Below are 13154 nucleotides of genomic sequence, written 5' to 3' on the forward strand. Positions count from 1 at the left end.
CAGGGTAAAAGGTAGAGGCCAAAGTATAAGGTAAAGCAGATTCATACATGTAGCTTTAAAGGGACAATGTGTAGGAATTTCTCCAATCTAGCGGTGAAATTTATTTTGCATTCAAACGAACTGTGCTCTCCAGCGCCTCGCTTTTTCAAATATGCGTGTTGTATCTACGGTACTCGTTATGTACCAAAAAGCTATGACAGGATGTCTTCTAATAGCACCCATAGACCTCGTCGAGTGTTCCTTCGGGTGAACAGGTTTGTTATTTCAAACAAACTGCAACTTGACACAACGAACAAACGAATGTTACAGTATGAATTACTGACTGTGAAACTTGCCGGGGCAGTGACTAGCGCCTCTCGCTGCTCTGCTCCTCCTTTGCTGCTGCGTTCAGTTACGTCACGCTGGCTCTGAACGAAAACGCGTTGGCCTAGTACTTGTTTCCCCTCTCTACTATTATAGTTTTTCAAGATGGCGGAACTACATGGAAGCCTCCGTGGACCTACCCGTCCCATGTATATAAAGATAAAAAAATTCTTTGTTTATGAGGATAAGTCAAATAATTGGCAGAGGTATTTGTACACCATTGAGGACATACAGTATATATGAATAAAAATATTGATTTTAGATCATAAAATACCTAAAAAAGTACACATTGTCCCTTTAAAGGGGTCATGAATTGAGAAACCAAAATTTCCTTGAGCTTTTGACATTTAAGAGGTCATCATACTATAAGAATATCTTGTAAGTTTGAGAACTGAAAACTTCCTTGTTAGTCCAAAAACAGCTTGTGCCTCTTAATGTGCCTCTTAATGGCATAATAGTGCAACGAAAGACGGCCTCGGCAGAAAAAAAACATTCCTACTTCATTATTGCAACTGTGGCCCCGCCCACTGGCGTGTTAGTAAGATGTAGGATCACTCCACTAAAACACCATTACCTTCCAAAGGATTCTAATGCTAGGATTGTGCTTATTTTCAACAATGTGAATGTCTCAGTTGAGCATTATTTATTTGTATTCGGTACATTTCACAGTGGATTCTTTTGTAAATCAGTCACAATTTCGGCGCAGGCTTTGCAAACAGACTTTTACGATATGGACTCGACAGTAATGCCACAACATGTAAGTAACTGTTAATTCTAATGCCTGATCTGTGAGTCTGTGACCAGCGATTTCTGATATATAGTGATTCATGTACAGTCAGAGGTTCTTTGTCTGTGTATCAGTAAATCAAACCAGTGACTAAACGGTCAACTTCACATTGCTTCTCTTAGTAGGATGAAAATAACCTGTTATTTTAAACTGTGATTAAATTAAATATAGAAAGCGATCAAAGAACGCTCCCTTTACAATAGCTGGAGCTGTCAATCAAACAATGCAAGTTTATCAGTGACTGAGTTCTGGACTCATGCCCAAACTACCGTTATAAAAAGTCCCTTTAATCTATAGTCTTTGGTTATAATCAACGAATATTGTATTTACATTGTGTTTTCACTGTTAATTATGAGGAAAGCATATGCAGAAATCGAATTGCAATGACGAGATCACTGCATTCATACACTCAACATCGGTCTGTGATCGGCTACATGCTCATCACTGCAACCTTTCATGCCAGTCTAAATATAATGCTATAAACAACACTTTTAGTTAACCGTGAGAGCTGTACTAGTAAAAACATGCTAAAAGTTTTTGAGAGAGTTCAACATGTAATACTAGCTATTTCATATGCAAAGATGATGGCTAATCACGGCATTTACATTTAAGTCTCACACAACCCTTGGGCTAAAATCAGGGTTGGAAAAATGCCTTTTATTTCTAAATTATGAAGAAAAAAAATGTAAACATCATACTAAACACTTTAAGTGCACCCCAGGAAACATTATAAAAAATAAAATAAAAAAATAATGTAGTTCATGGCCCCTTTAAATGTTTTATCACATATTATTTGCAGTATGCATCAAATATATACATGTATAAACAAAAAACTTTCAGTTCTCATTACAGTTACTATTGCAGTATTGAAGCTTACAGACTACTGTTATGGTACTTGACAGCGGTACTCAACTAACGGCAGTGGGGGTGAGGCAGTGGATCTCTGACAATATATTTACATGCTTTAGCAACCCTGGCTGTTAAGAGACTAATATAAATGATACAAATGCCTTTTAATATTGTTTTACAACATCACTTAAGCAGCTGCTTTGTGTTAATGCTTGATGTATCTCATCCAAGAAATATATAAAGTAGTATAAGCTGTACTTACATGTGCAAAACTTGCTCATTGCTACATGGGATGGCTGTTAGGGCCTAAATAAAAATGGGTTAATGGTATAATTGCCCTACTAATTGTAGATTCATTAAGCAAAAAAAACAACCCTTCAAAATAAATAACTGCGGTTTTTGGAAAATTTCTAATGACTATCCGGAGATGTGATTCCGAAAACATCAGACTGTGGAAAAAAATTAAGCCCATTTCACAAGGAATAGTTTAAAATGGATACGATAAAATTAAAGAGCTTTTGCAAAGTCGGTGGCAGGTTACTCTTACATTTATTAGACGCTTTTATCCATTGTGGGGTTCATAGGATAAAACACAATTTATAACACACTATTATAAAACCTTTTTTTTCTTTCTGCACAAACAAGTTCTGGTTTACTTCCATTCCTAGTGCCTTATGACAATTTACAACAATTATTATCTGGGGTATTTGACATTATGCAACAAAGGCTGTTGATATAGCTTGAAGGAATAGTGCACTCAAAAATGAACTTTCTATAATTAAAAACCCTTCAGTGATCGCCTATGTCAAGCACCAAAAAAAACACCCACCATAAAATAATTACCGTAATATACCCGAATATAAGACAAGGTTTTTGTCCTAAAAATAGGCTGAAAAATGGGGGGTCGTCTTATATTCAAGGTCATCTTATATTCGAGTGGAGGAATCGATTGATAGCCTTTTTCTGCGCTTGGAAAAAACGAGTGTGTCGCTTCCATTATGAGCGTATACCGCAGGCCTACATTTGAAATAACGAACTTGAGCGCGCAAAAGAAGCGATATGTGAACAGGAGGGGAGCGGGTCTCTGCTCGCTTGTCTCCGTCCGCTCTGGCATCCTCTGTGAACGGCACTTTTTCTTGCGCGGCTCGAGCAGAGGGAGAGAGAGAGCGGGAGCCGGATCGTCGCCGAAAATGGCCAGACGACCCCGCAGGGTGGTTAAATTCATCCCGTGCACTCAGGGCAGCCGCCGTCATGGCCAATCAGGAAGCGCATATGTGCCGGTGTGGTGCCGAATTCTGACCCCCGCCAAATTATTACCCCCCTAGTATGGTAGGTTTAGGATTAGTTTTGGGGGAGGGGTTAGGATTAGGGGTGGGGTTAGGATTAGGCAATCAGGTACTGATTTCAACGAGGGGGGTAATAATTTGGCAGGCAGTCGAAATTCGGCACAACACCGGTCTCCGTCGACGAGCGGGCCTCTAGAGTCTACACGAGGCACAGGTGATGCAAGGCATTTGGAACAACGCCTCGGAAATTTGCTCTTAAAATTATTTTCTGTTGAAAACCAGATTTTTTCCACAAAAATAAATTTTTCCCCAAAAATAAGTCTGGAAAATGGGGTGGGTCGTCTTATATTCAGGGTCGTCTTATATTCGGGTATATAACTTTCAGTTCCACAATTTGTTCCTCACAGTACGTCCTCATGTTTAGAATCTCGTAGATTTTAATTTGAATCTGCAGCAAGTTTAGCTGATCAGTCTCATACACTGAGAAATGCTAAAAGTTCATCAAGGAAGTCTTGCATGTCCTGTGCAGGAAAAGCAAACCGATTCTTCGCTATCCATGAAGGATCTGGCACAAGACCTGTTACATTGTGCCCCCTGCCAATCAACATTTCCAACATAATCTTCAGATTGATCCAATGACTGACTCTAGTAGGGCAAACTAAAATATTCCCATATTCTCTAGGGCAGAACACAGCAAGTAGATTAAGAAGACAGATTGTCAGTCTCATGATTACAAGCATCTGAGTCTGTGATCACTTAGTGCACTTCAACAATATTCTGCGAGGTATCATTATTTACCAAAGTATACAAACTTTAACCAATAAATGAGTCATGTAAAGTGCTACGGTATTCATTCAAAGGTACACAGTTTAGGTCAATATGGTCCAGATGTCCCGGTTTCACTTTTTCTTCTTTGAAATTAAGTATCTGGATTATTACAATTAATTGGAAACATAAACTGATATTTTTTTACTGGCACACTAAAGCAAAAAAATGTAATCAACAAGACGCATATATATATGAACTGTATTTTTGTATCAGTCAAAATTGATGTTTTTTTCTTTTTCTTTTCTGCTTTGATCTAAAACAGCAACGCATTATGAAGAATTTGCTCAGTTTAAAGAAGACGTAGAGGACTACAGTCAGGATAGTGAAAAGAAAAGCGAACACATCCAGACAGTGGTACTGGTACCAGGTAAGGTTGTGTGCTTCTACACGCAGGTGTTTAGCACCTTTATTGCACATGACGAACTCAATCCAGAACACCGCCTCATCCAAAGGCTTCATTGGACGGTCATGATGAATTCTGGACAGACGCATTGCATTCTCTTTATACCTGCGGAGATGAAGACAAATACAACAACATGTCTCTTTATACTTTATAAACTGTTCATCTATCTTTTTGTCAATGTTGAGTATTAACAAGAGAACCAGCACTGACTCCTCAAAATATCGTTGTACAATGACAGTCAACTCACGAGGGGTTGTTAATGACGGCATTGAGTCCATCCAACACGTCTTGAATCTTCATACTGTTTAAGTCCATGACAACAGCAGCGCCCTTGGCCTTCATATGAGCTAAATTATCTGGCTGGTCACCAAACACGGGGATCCCGACCACTGGAACAGCATGATATATGGCCTCATATATGCCATTAGTGCCTCCATGAGTGATACATGCTCTGGTTTTGGGGTGACCTGAATCAGGAGACAAACTGTTTGGCAAAAGGTAACAAACCTCAGTAGGGGGCGCTAGAGTTTCATTCAAATGACTTTGCCACTAAACTGAATGTAGTATTATTCAGTTAGTTAGCAGTAAATGTCAAAAAACAGTTTAACATTAGATCTTCTAATTGTTGCTTTAATTTTCTTCAAATAAAATATAACACAAACCCAATAAATCTTTCTGAGGGATCCATTCATATATTTTGGTGTTTTCACCAAGAGTATCTGGCTTGTCTCCGGTGTATCGCCACAATAAAATAAAAAATAAAAAAAAACATACAGAACCACACTCGCAACTAAAGTGTGTATAAAGGCAATGATATTTTAGAGAACCACAAGCTGACCTAGATGGACTGATATTAAATGTAGTGCATGTCAAAGTTTCTACTTTTCCTTCTCTTTCCTTCCTTCCTCCTGCTTGACAAATGTGACCAGATGTTTGCCATTTTTTCAGTAAAGTATTGATTTTATTTCGCACTTGATGACTTCTTCTTTGGTAGAGTGTGCGGACTCTCCTGAAGTGTTTATCTCCTATGAAATTACAAAGAACGAAATACGTTAAAGAAGAATGGGTAACACTTTACTTGAAGGGGTGTGCATAACACTAACATGACACCTTCATAATCATGACATGACACATGTTATGAATATGAAAGAAGTTTTATGCATGTTTGTGACAACTGTCATTAAGTGTCATTCGCTCAATTATGACATTTTTAATGCAAATATGACATTGTTTGAGATGTCTTTGTCATGACACCTTGACATAAACCAATACATCATAACCTGTCAGTGTCTTTGTCATGACAACTTGACATTACTAAGACAACACAACCTGTCATAAACATGACATAGCAGATTAATTATCAAACTTAAGAAAACACTTAGCTTTATTGGTTAACATTACATTAAACTGTCAGGTGGTTGGTTTTGACATTGGCTGTCATTAAGCCATTATAACTGTTTAATGACAAATTCAATTTGTACCACTGTAGTTGAGGTCACGAAAAATATTCATGACACAGTTATAATGGCCTTATGACAGCCAATGTCAAAACCAACCACATGACAGTTTTACTTAATTTAATGTCAAGTTGTCATGACAAAGACACTGACAGGTTATGATGTTATGGTTTATGTCAAGGTGTCATGACAAAGACATCTCAAACAATGTCATATTTGCATTCAAAATGTCATTATTGAGCAAAAGACACTTAATGACAGTTGTCATAAACATGCATAAACCCTACTTCATATTCATAACATATGTCATGTCATGGTTATGAAGGTGTCATGTCAGTCTTATGTACACCCCTTCAAGTGAAGAATGTAACTAAGGATGGTAAAATAACCTTCTGTGGGATCTGTGCCAGTGCAGAGGCGATCGTATTGCTCCTCTCTATGGTTATGTTGTTTACCATGGTGGACCCCAGAGTGAAGACCACAATCCCATCATTCCCTGAGCTCTGCACAAACTCCTCTAGATCCTACACAAAAAAAGGATGTTCAGTACCTTCTCTTTTTGCTACAATGTTTTTAATATCAAGTACTACCTAGGCATTACTGGGTAGCGACTGATTACATGTAATCTGGATTATGTAATCAAATTCCAAAATTGAAGTACTTGTAATTAGATTATATTACATTTTAAAATACTCGTAATCAGACTACAGTTACTTTATTGATTACATGATTACATATTATTCACATAATGGAAGTAAATCATTCATCATTTATTGATTGTCCCTAATTATTATTTTTCATGTTTAAAATTTTCCTTTGTAAAAAAAAAGCATATCGCTTATATACATTCAGAAAGTCTTCTAGTTTTGTGAAGTTGCACACAGACCAGCCACTAGTTGTAAGGCTATAATTACATGGACAATTTAGCATTTTAAACAAAGCATTTACTTAATTTTTTTTATGATTATTTTTTTTAATCTTTCAAAAAACCCATTATCCCCAACTCTGTCTGTCTGCGTTTGAAACACTGATTGAGTGATTACATGAGAGACATGATATACGGATTACGGTATATTGTATTGTCTCTTTCAACAAATTTTTTGATGTTCATTCATGTTAATTTCATTCTGTAACGTTGTAAAGAGAAAGGGATTGATCGTGTTCACCCGCGCTCTGCTTAAACTCAGGCGCTACAGTGATCTCTCTCTATCAAAAAGTGCTAAAACAGTATTTATTGTTTGAATTTTGTGATAAAATAGACAGAATCTGAAAGCTGAGACTTTGTTTCATATCAAAAGTAACAAAGCCCAAAGCTTATTGCGATTTATTGGACAAACATTCATGATGAAACCTGAAAAGTGACGCACATTCCCAGTTTAACTTTCTCTTCATAAATAAATAAATGCATAATCTAGACTATATGCTTGTCCTGTACGTGAATAAAAATGAAAATGTGAACCAAAACAGAGCCTTTTAAATGGCTTATTATTATTAAAATGTGAACATTAAAATGACCGGTAATAACACTGTCCGTCAAAATGACTGACAATGCGGAAGTCTAACGCAACCTCTGTTATTACTATTCCTGTCAGGTTTACCATACAGTTTTTTTTCTTTTCTTTTTTCTGATTTGATGATTCAAAGCATGTGTCTCATGAATTTCAGATTTTGAGCTGGTAGACTATTAAAAAGACAGATGCACCTTGGGTAAAGGCTTGGCAGGGGTGCAGTGAAGCCCTCCAATGTATTTGAAGTTGGGCAGGAATGGCCGTGGAAACTCAAAATCCCAGTAGGTTCTGATCAACCAGATATCAGCTTTACCCATCATCTCACAATAGGAAGTGGGCCGTCCTGAAATGAAAGATGTTAAAAAATAAAATTAGCTTTTTTTTTAAGTATAATAATTTTTTCCCCTCCAGCTTACTCAACTCACTAAAATATTCAGTGTAATAGCTGTCCATTTTTTTTCCACAGACTAATGGCAAAAGCATCTTGAGAAAGGTAGAACAGCATATTGAGGATTCGCTCGGTAAAGCTCATCTTGTCTGTGAGTTTACTCATGGCTCCAGGAACAAATGATGGTGGAGCTGGTATCTGACCACACATGCGCTCTACTGTGTGAGCGATGGATAGTCGTAGTGTGTAAACCAAGGGAATGTCCAGCTTTTCAGCTAAAATCTCACCGCATGGGAAGATCGGATCGGCCAGCATGACGTTAAACTTCCCATGCTGCAATTTGTCCGTCAACTCTGGAGAGTTTAGAGCACCATCACAGTATGCAAGAAACAAGTCTTGATCTTTGGAGACAAGTTGGTATGTCCTGCGCAGACTTGGACACACTGAAGGGCTGGTAGGAGAAGCGATCCGATTCATTGGCATGCATGAAGGCATCCAGCACCAGCACTGTGACATCGTGTCCCCTGTCAAATCAATGTTTCCAACACGATCTTCAGATTGATCCAGTGACTGCCCTCAGTAAACCAAAATACTAAAATATTCCCACATTCAGCAGGGCTGAGCACAGTGAGTAAGAAAAGAAAACCGACGATGAATCTCATGATTGACAGTGTGATCACGTGTCCCACAACCAAGTACAGTATAATTATTAACCTAGAAGAGCAAAGTCATGGTTGAGATCAATCCATAAACTGTTAAGGTAAAAGGTATTGATGCATCTTAAAAATATTTTGAGGTAAAATCATTTATTTTCAAATGATTTGTTTATTTAACACGGACGATGCAGCCGCTACGAATGTGCAGACGAACATTGCTACAATTTCAGGCAGCCGATGCTCTCCATATGCTTCTAGGCTAAGGCTAATTTACAGCTCCAGTCCCTGGTTAGGCTTTAAAAAATAAGAAGAACCAGCTAAAGGTCCTTGCACACTGAGTCCGAAATATTCGCACGTTAAAAAAATAAATACGTCCACGTCAATCACGCCTCCGAAACTTTCGTCCGTCATAAAAAAAATCGAATCGGTTATGATTTTCTGCGTTTTTTGCATCCGTAGCAAGCAGTTTGAATGGGGTTTGAATGGTGTTTTGACAATTCAGAGGCACCGAATCACGACTTCGAAAAACGAAATCGCGGACTCAGTGTGCAAGGGCTTTAAGACTGTACAACCTGCTTTTGTTTGAACCATTGTTTTTTTTTTTTAGTTTCTTTAAAAAAATTCCCAACTCAGTTTGCATTTTTACTTACACTGGCAAACTGTTCCCGAGCAGTGCACCTTTAACTGAATATGTGGATTGTGCAAATTTAGTTTTTCTCTCTCGTACTGTGCAATTCTGATTAGTTGCACCTCTTGTGTTAGTTGTGCTTCCCTAACTACTCCTGTTTGAATAGTAATTGGCATGATATCTGGACCAAGATTGTTTATTCATTTAAAAAACATTTTAATAAGAGACAAATGTATAACATTTTCTAAGCAAAAACTAAGCAAACTATATTTTTATAAAATATTACTATGATGACACCTAATTGATTTCAGTTACAATTTATTTTAAGGCGTCCGTGTTACCGTGTAATTATACACTTAAGTACAGAGTAATTACATATAACGTGTAATAAGGACTGTAATATTACAGTGTTACCTTGATTTCTTGTCCGAAATGTTTAGTTAATTTGTGAATATGTAGTTGACGTGAAATTTCAAGTAGTGAAAGATTGTTTCATAATTATACATGCAAGTTTAGAAAAACATAGTCTTTTCCTGCTTCCTTGTTTACCTTGTCGCTCTTCCCCGGCCCGACGAAACACACTTTTCACACCTGAGCACCCTCCCAAAAAAACTTGTGAAGTTTTTCTAAATAAAAGCAGTCAATCAAAGTTCTCCAGTAACCACTAGGGACAGTAATGTTTAGTACTAATGTTTAGTAATGAATAACCAAAACTAGAGCACAATTATGCATTCTTATAAAATATCATTCTTATTTTAATGTATCATTTAATATCAATAAGTATTTTTCTACTTATTTTTTATCATTTTATATTATATATTAATAATATGAATATATTTAACATTATAAAATATAAATATATTCACAAATAAAAATGATCTATCTATCTTAATATCTGAACAGATTTTAAAGCACTAGATATTATTGAAACTTGGAATCATAAAGTAAATTGAACCGGAACATCAAACCGAAATATGCACCACGTTGCTAGGAGACAATGTGTTCTCAATCAGCTCAAAATATAATGATATCCTCCGACTGCCTGGATTTATAGTCTAAAGCTAAAAAAATTGCATTATGTGCCCATCACTGCATGATTTTCTGCAAAATCTGTCAACCCTAACTGCCCAGAATTGTATTTAAAAAAAAAAGGTTTCACTTTGAAACATTTTTACCCAGAAATTGCTAGTAAATATTACACAGATTTGCAAAGAAACTGCAAACAACACATTTAATTAAATTACATTTCGTAGTAGAAAGACTGACCGTATTTTCTTTTAAAAATGAATCCACCAATCTTAGTTTTATTTTAATTAAAACAGTAAAATGTAAACTCTTCCAGACTGAATGTGCAGTGTTTTCCAGCCTTAACGCATTACACTGGGAAGTGACAACATATTCATCAATAGCATCTAAAATATTACAATACCAAACATTTAGAGCCTTCTCCACAGAATTGGTTTCAGAGGTTTTACTTTCCCCCTAATCCAAAATGTTCCAACTCTTCTTCCTCAGTAAGTTACAGCATGATGCTTTTTGAAGTATAGATTTGCCTAATCTGATCACAGATCATTGGATTGTCAGTGTGCCATAAAGAGGAGAGAGCCGCTGTCCGGCCAACAATAGTGTCTCTCCAGCCAGCAATGCACCTGCCTGCTCTCGAACCAGCTCTCCTGTCTCACACAGATAACACTTTCTACCCTCTCTTCCATGCGTGCCTTATTTATTTTTTTGAAGGGGGTGGGGGGGCTAAATATAAGGTTTTATGACCCCTCCAGCCCTTCTTTTTTTTTGGAGACGGGGGCTCAGACAGTGGGAAAAATTTAGCATGCAGCATGTGAATTGGTTTAGACGTATAAAGAGATCAGGGCTAATCGGTTGGCACCAGAGACACTTCTGCATTCAGCCTTCTTTCGGGGAGGGCAACGGAGCGCGGGAGTGAATGCATGTGAGAGGGGGAGGGAGGGAGAAGCCCATGATCTGCTCCATTGTGATAACAGATTTAGGCAGAGTGTGGGGTTCCGATAAGGAAAAGCACACTCAATAGAAGATTAGCCGCATACTTGGAGTAGAACAGTGAAGGAGAGGAGGACACTTGGAAAGAAGAGGAGACGTGGGATGTATTAGTCATGCTGAAACGGATTCTGTTTATTATTTATTATTAATAATTACTCTCTTTTCATCGTTTTCAAATTCGCTTTAAATATCAGTCGCTGTGTTACAGAGCTCGGCTCTAATCATAGCAGATTTATCAGTTTAAACATAGCACAGCACAATATATTGATGTAAGGAGTCTTAGATATGCATCGTCCAATTTATTTATATAGCGCTTTTCACAATATGCATCGTTTCAAAGCAGCTTCACAGAAAATCATTATGCTTTATACAATCTTCAAATCTTCATGCCTTAAAGTTGCATTTAGGAGATTACAGCTGGGCGATAATATAGTTTGTTTTGTGATGATACAAGCAATCAAGCAGTTGAGATTTGCTATATAGTTTATATCAACCTATGGGAGTATACTGTATGTATGCAGATAAGGTTTGTACTTATATATACAACATTGTATAAAAAGCTGGGCGATAATATAGTTAAAAAATCAAGCAGTTTAGTTTTGCCATATAGCCTACATGTGTGTTACTGTATGTGTGTGGATAAAGTTGGACATGCTTACAGTATAGATCCGACTTTATATAAAGAGCTGGGCGATAATATGATTACATAAAAAAATCAAGCTGTTGAGATTTGCTATATAATATATATATGCTTTATGCGAGTATACTTTATGTATGCAAAAGAAAAGTTGGATATAGCCTGTTTCCCACTTTATATATAGAGCTGTGCAATAAATGAATAGTTTATATGCTTGGTATATATTCTAAAAAATTGTTTGTCGATATTCAAAGTTACGATGCATCATGTGTGTTGTTTGAACATTAGATCTAAAACAGAAGGTTAGTTTAAATAAGCATTAGTAACTCGCACTCGCCAGATGAGCTTTGCTTTTCCGTGTTTGGTTTTAGGATCACAAAGTTTCCTTTTTTTGTGTTTGCGGTTGTGATTGTGTGTTGTGTTAAATGGTGATTAGTACAGAGGGCAGTCAGCTGCTGATTGCAGACGGGTAAAGTGGTATAAACAGCTGCCCATAAACTGATCTTCCTCTGTGATGATGATTCCAACAAGGCTAAGTGAGATTTAACAGAATATTTTTTTACATTTAGGGTCAATGTGGCCTATTGACTAAAGTGATCTGAACATAAATGAGGGATATGCTCATTCGCAGTGTTACATGCATTTATCCAAAATCGTCTTATAATAGGCTGAATGTCACTAAGTAAGGGTCAGATCATATCCCCCCCCCCAAAAAAAAAATGTGCATGGGGAAAATCAAGCCTTTTTAATTTGACATCCTGGCTTAAACAAAATTTGTACCCCCCAAAAAATATTCATTAATATAATGCTAGAAACATTATTCTTATACTGTAAGAATTCAAATAAAATAAAAATCTGCATAAATTACATTCAAAACAACATAAATTACCATTGACATTGAGATTAAGTGCTTAATTGGCATAAAAATATCATAATGCAAAATAAAAAAGAATGGTCCTAAACTAGACTATTTTCTTCATGCAAAACATAATTTCTTGCTTTTGTTCTCCTGGTTTTGACTTGGATGTGTTCTTTACATGTCTTATGAGATTCGGACAGTTACTTAACGTTTGAAATAGTCTTTCTTCTGCGTCATCTGTGTGTATGAATCCTTTTTATCAGTCTTGTCACTCCTTTAAATGTCTAATTTAAAAATAAGATCCATTTTCTGTACCGATGTTCGATTGTAACGCAAACATACCCCAGATTGGTCACTGACAAGTGTGGATTTTTTGACTCCAAGATGACCTCTGGCCTCAGACCAAAAGTTAAGCTGTGTCTACAATCCGCTCTCTCATGTGGCTTGGACACTTCCAGAGGTCATCGCTATGGTCACACAGCTCTTAAA

The 13154-nt window shown here is 36.9% G+C and overlaps 1 protein-coding gene across 1 annotated transcript; it reads right to left on the reverse strand.

Moving 5' to 3' along the window:
* Positions 1–4308: 4308 nt before the first annotated feature.
* On the reverse strand, positions 4309–8546 carry LOC130088161 (UDP-glucuronosyltransferase 2A2-like). The gene is given in 8 exon segments (XM_056254808.1): positions 4309–4621; positions 4764–4983; positions 5179–5265; positions 6362–6497; positions 7676–7824; positions 7989–8290; positions 8292–8398; positions 8400–8546. Coding segments are annotated over 8 exon segments (1428 nt in total). The 5' UTR covers positions 8532–8546; the 3' UTR covers positions 4309–4326.
* Between the last annotated feature and the right edge of the window lie 4608 nt (positions 8547–13154).

This window comes from Rhinichthys klamathensis, unplaced genomic scaffold, assembly GCF_029890125.1.
Source record: "Rhinichthys klamathensis goyatoka isolate OS25496 unplaced genomic scaffold, OSU_Roscu_1.1 h1tg000114l_1, whole genome shotgun sequence".
Taxonomy (NCBI): Eukaryota; Metazoa; Chordata; class Actinopteri; order Cypriniformes; family Leuciscidae; genus Rhinichthys; species Rhinichthys klamathensis.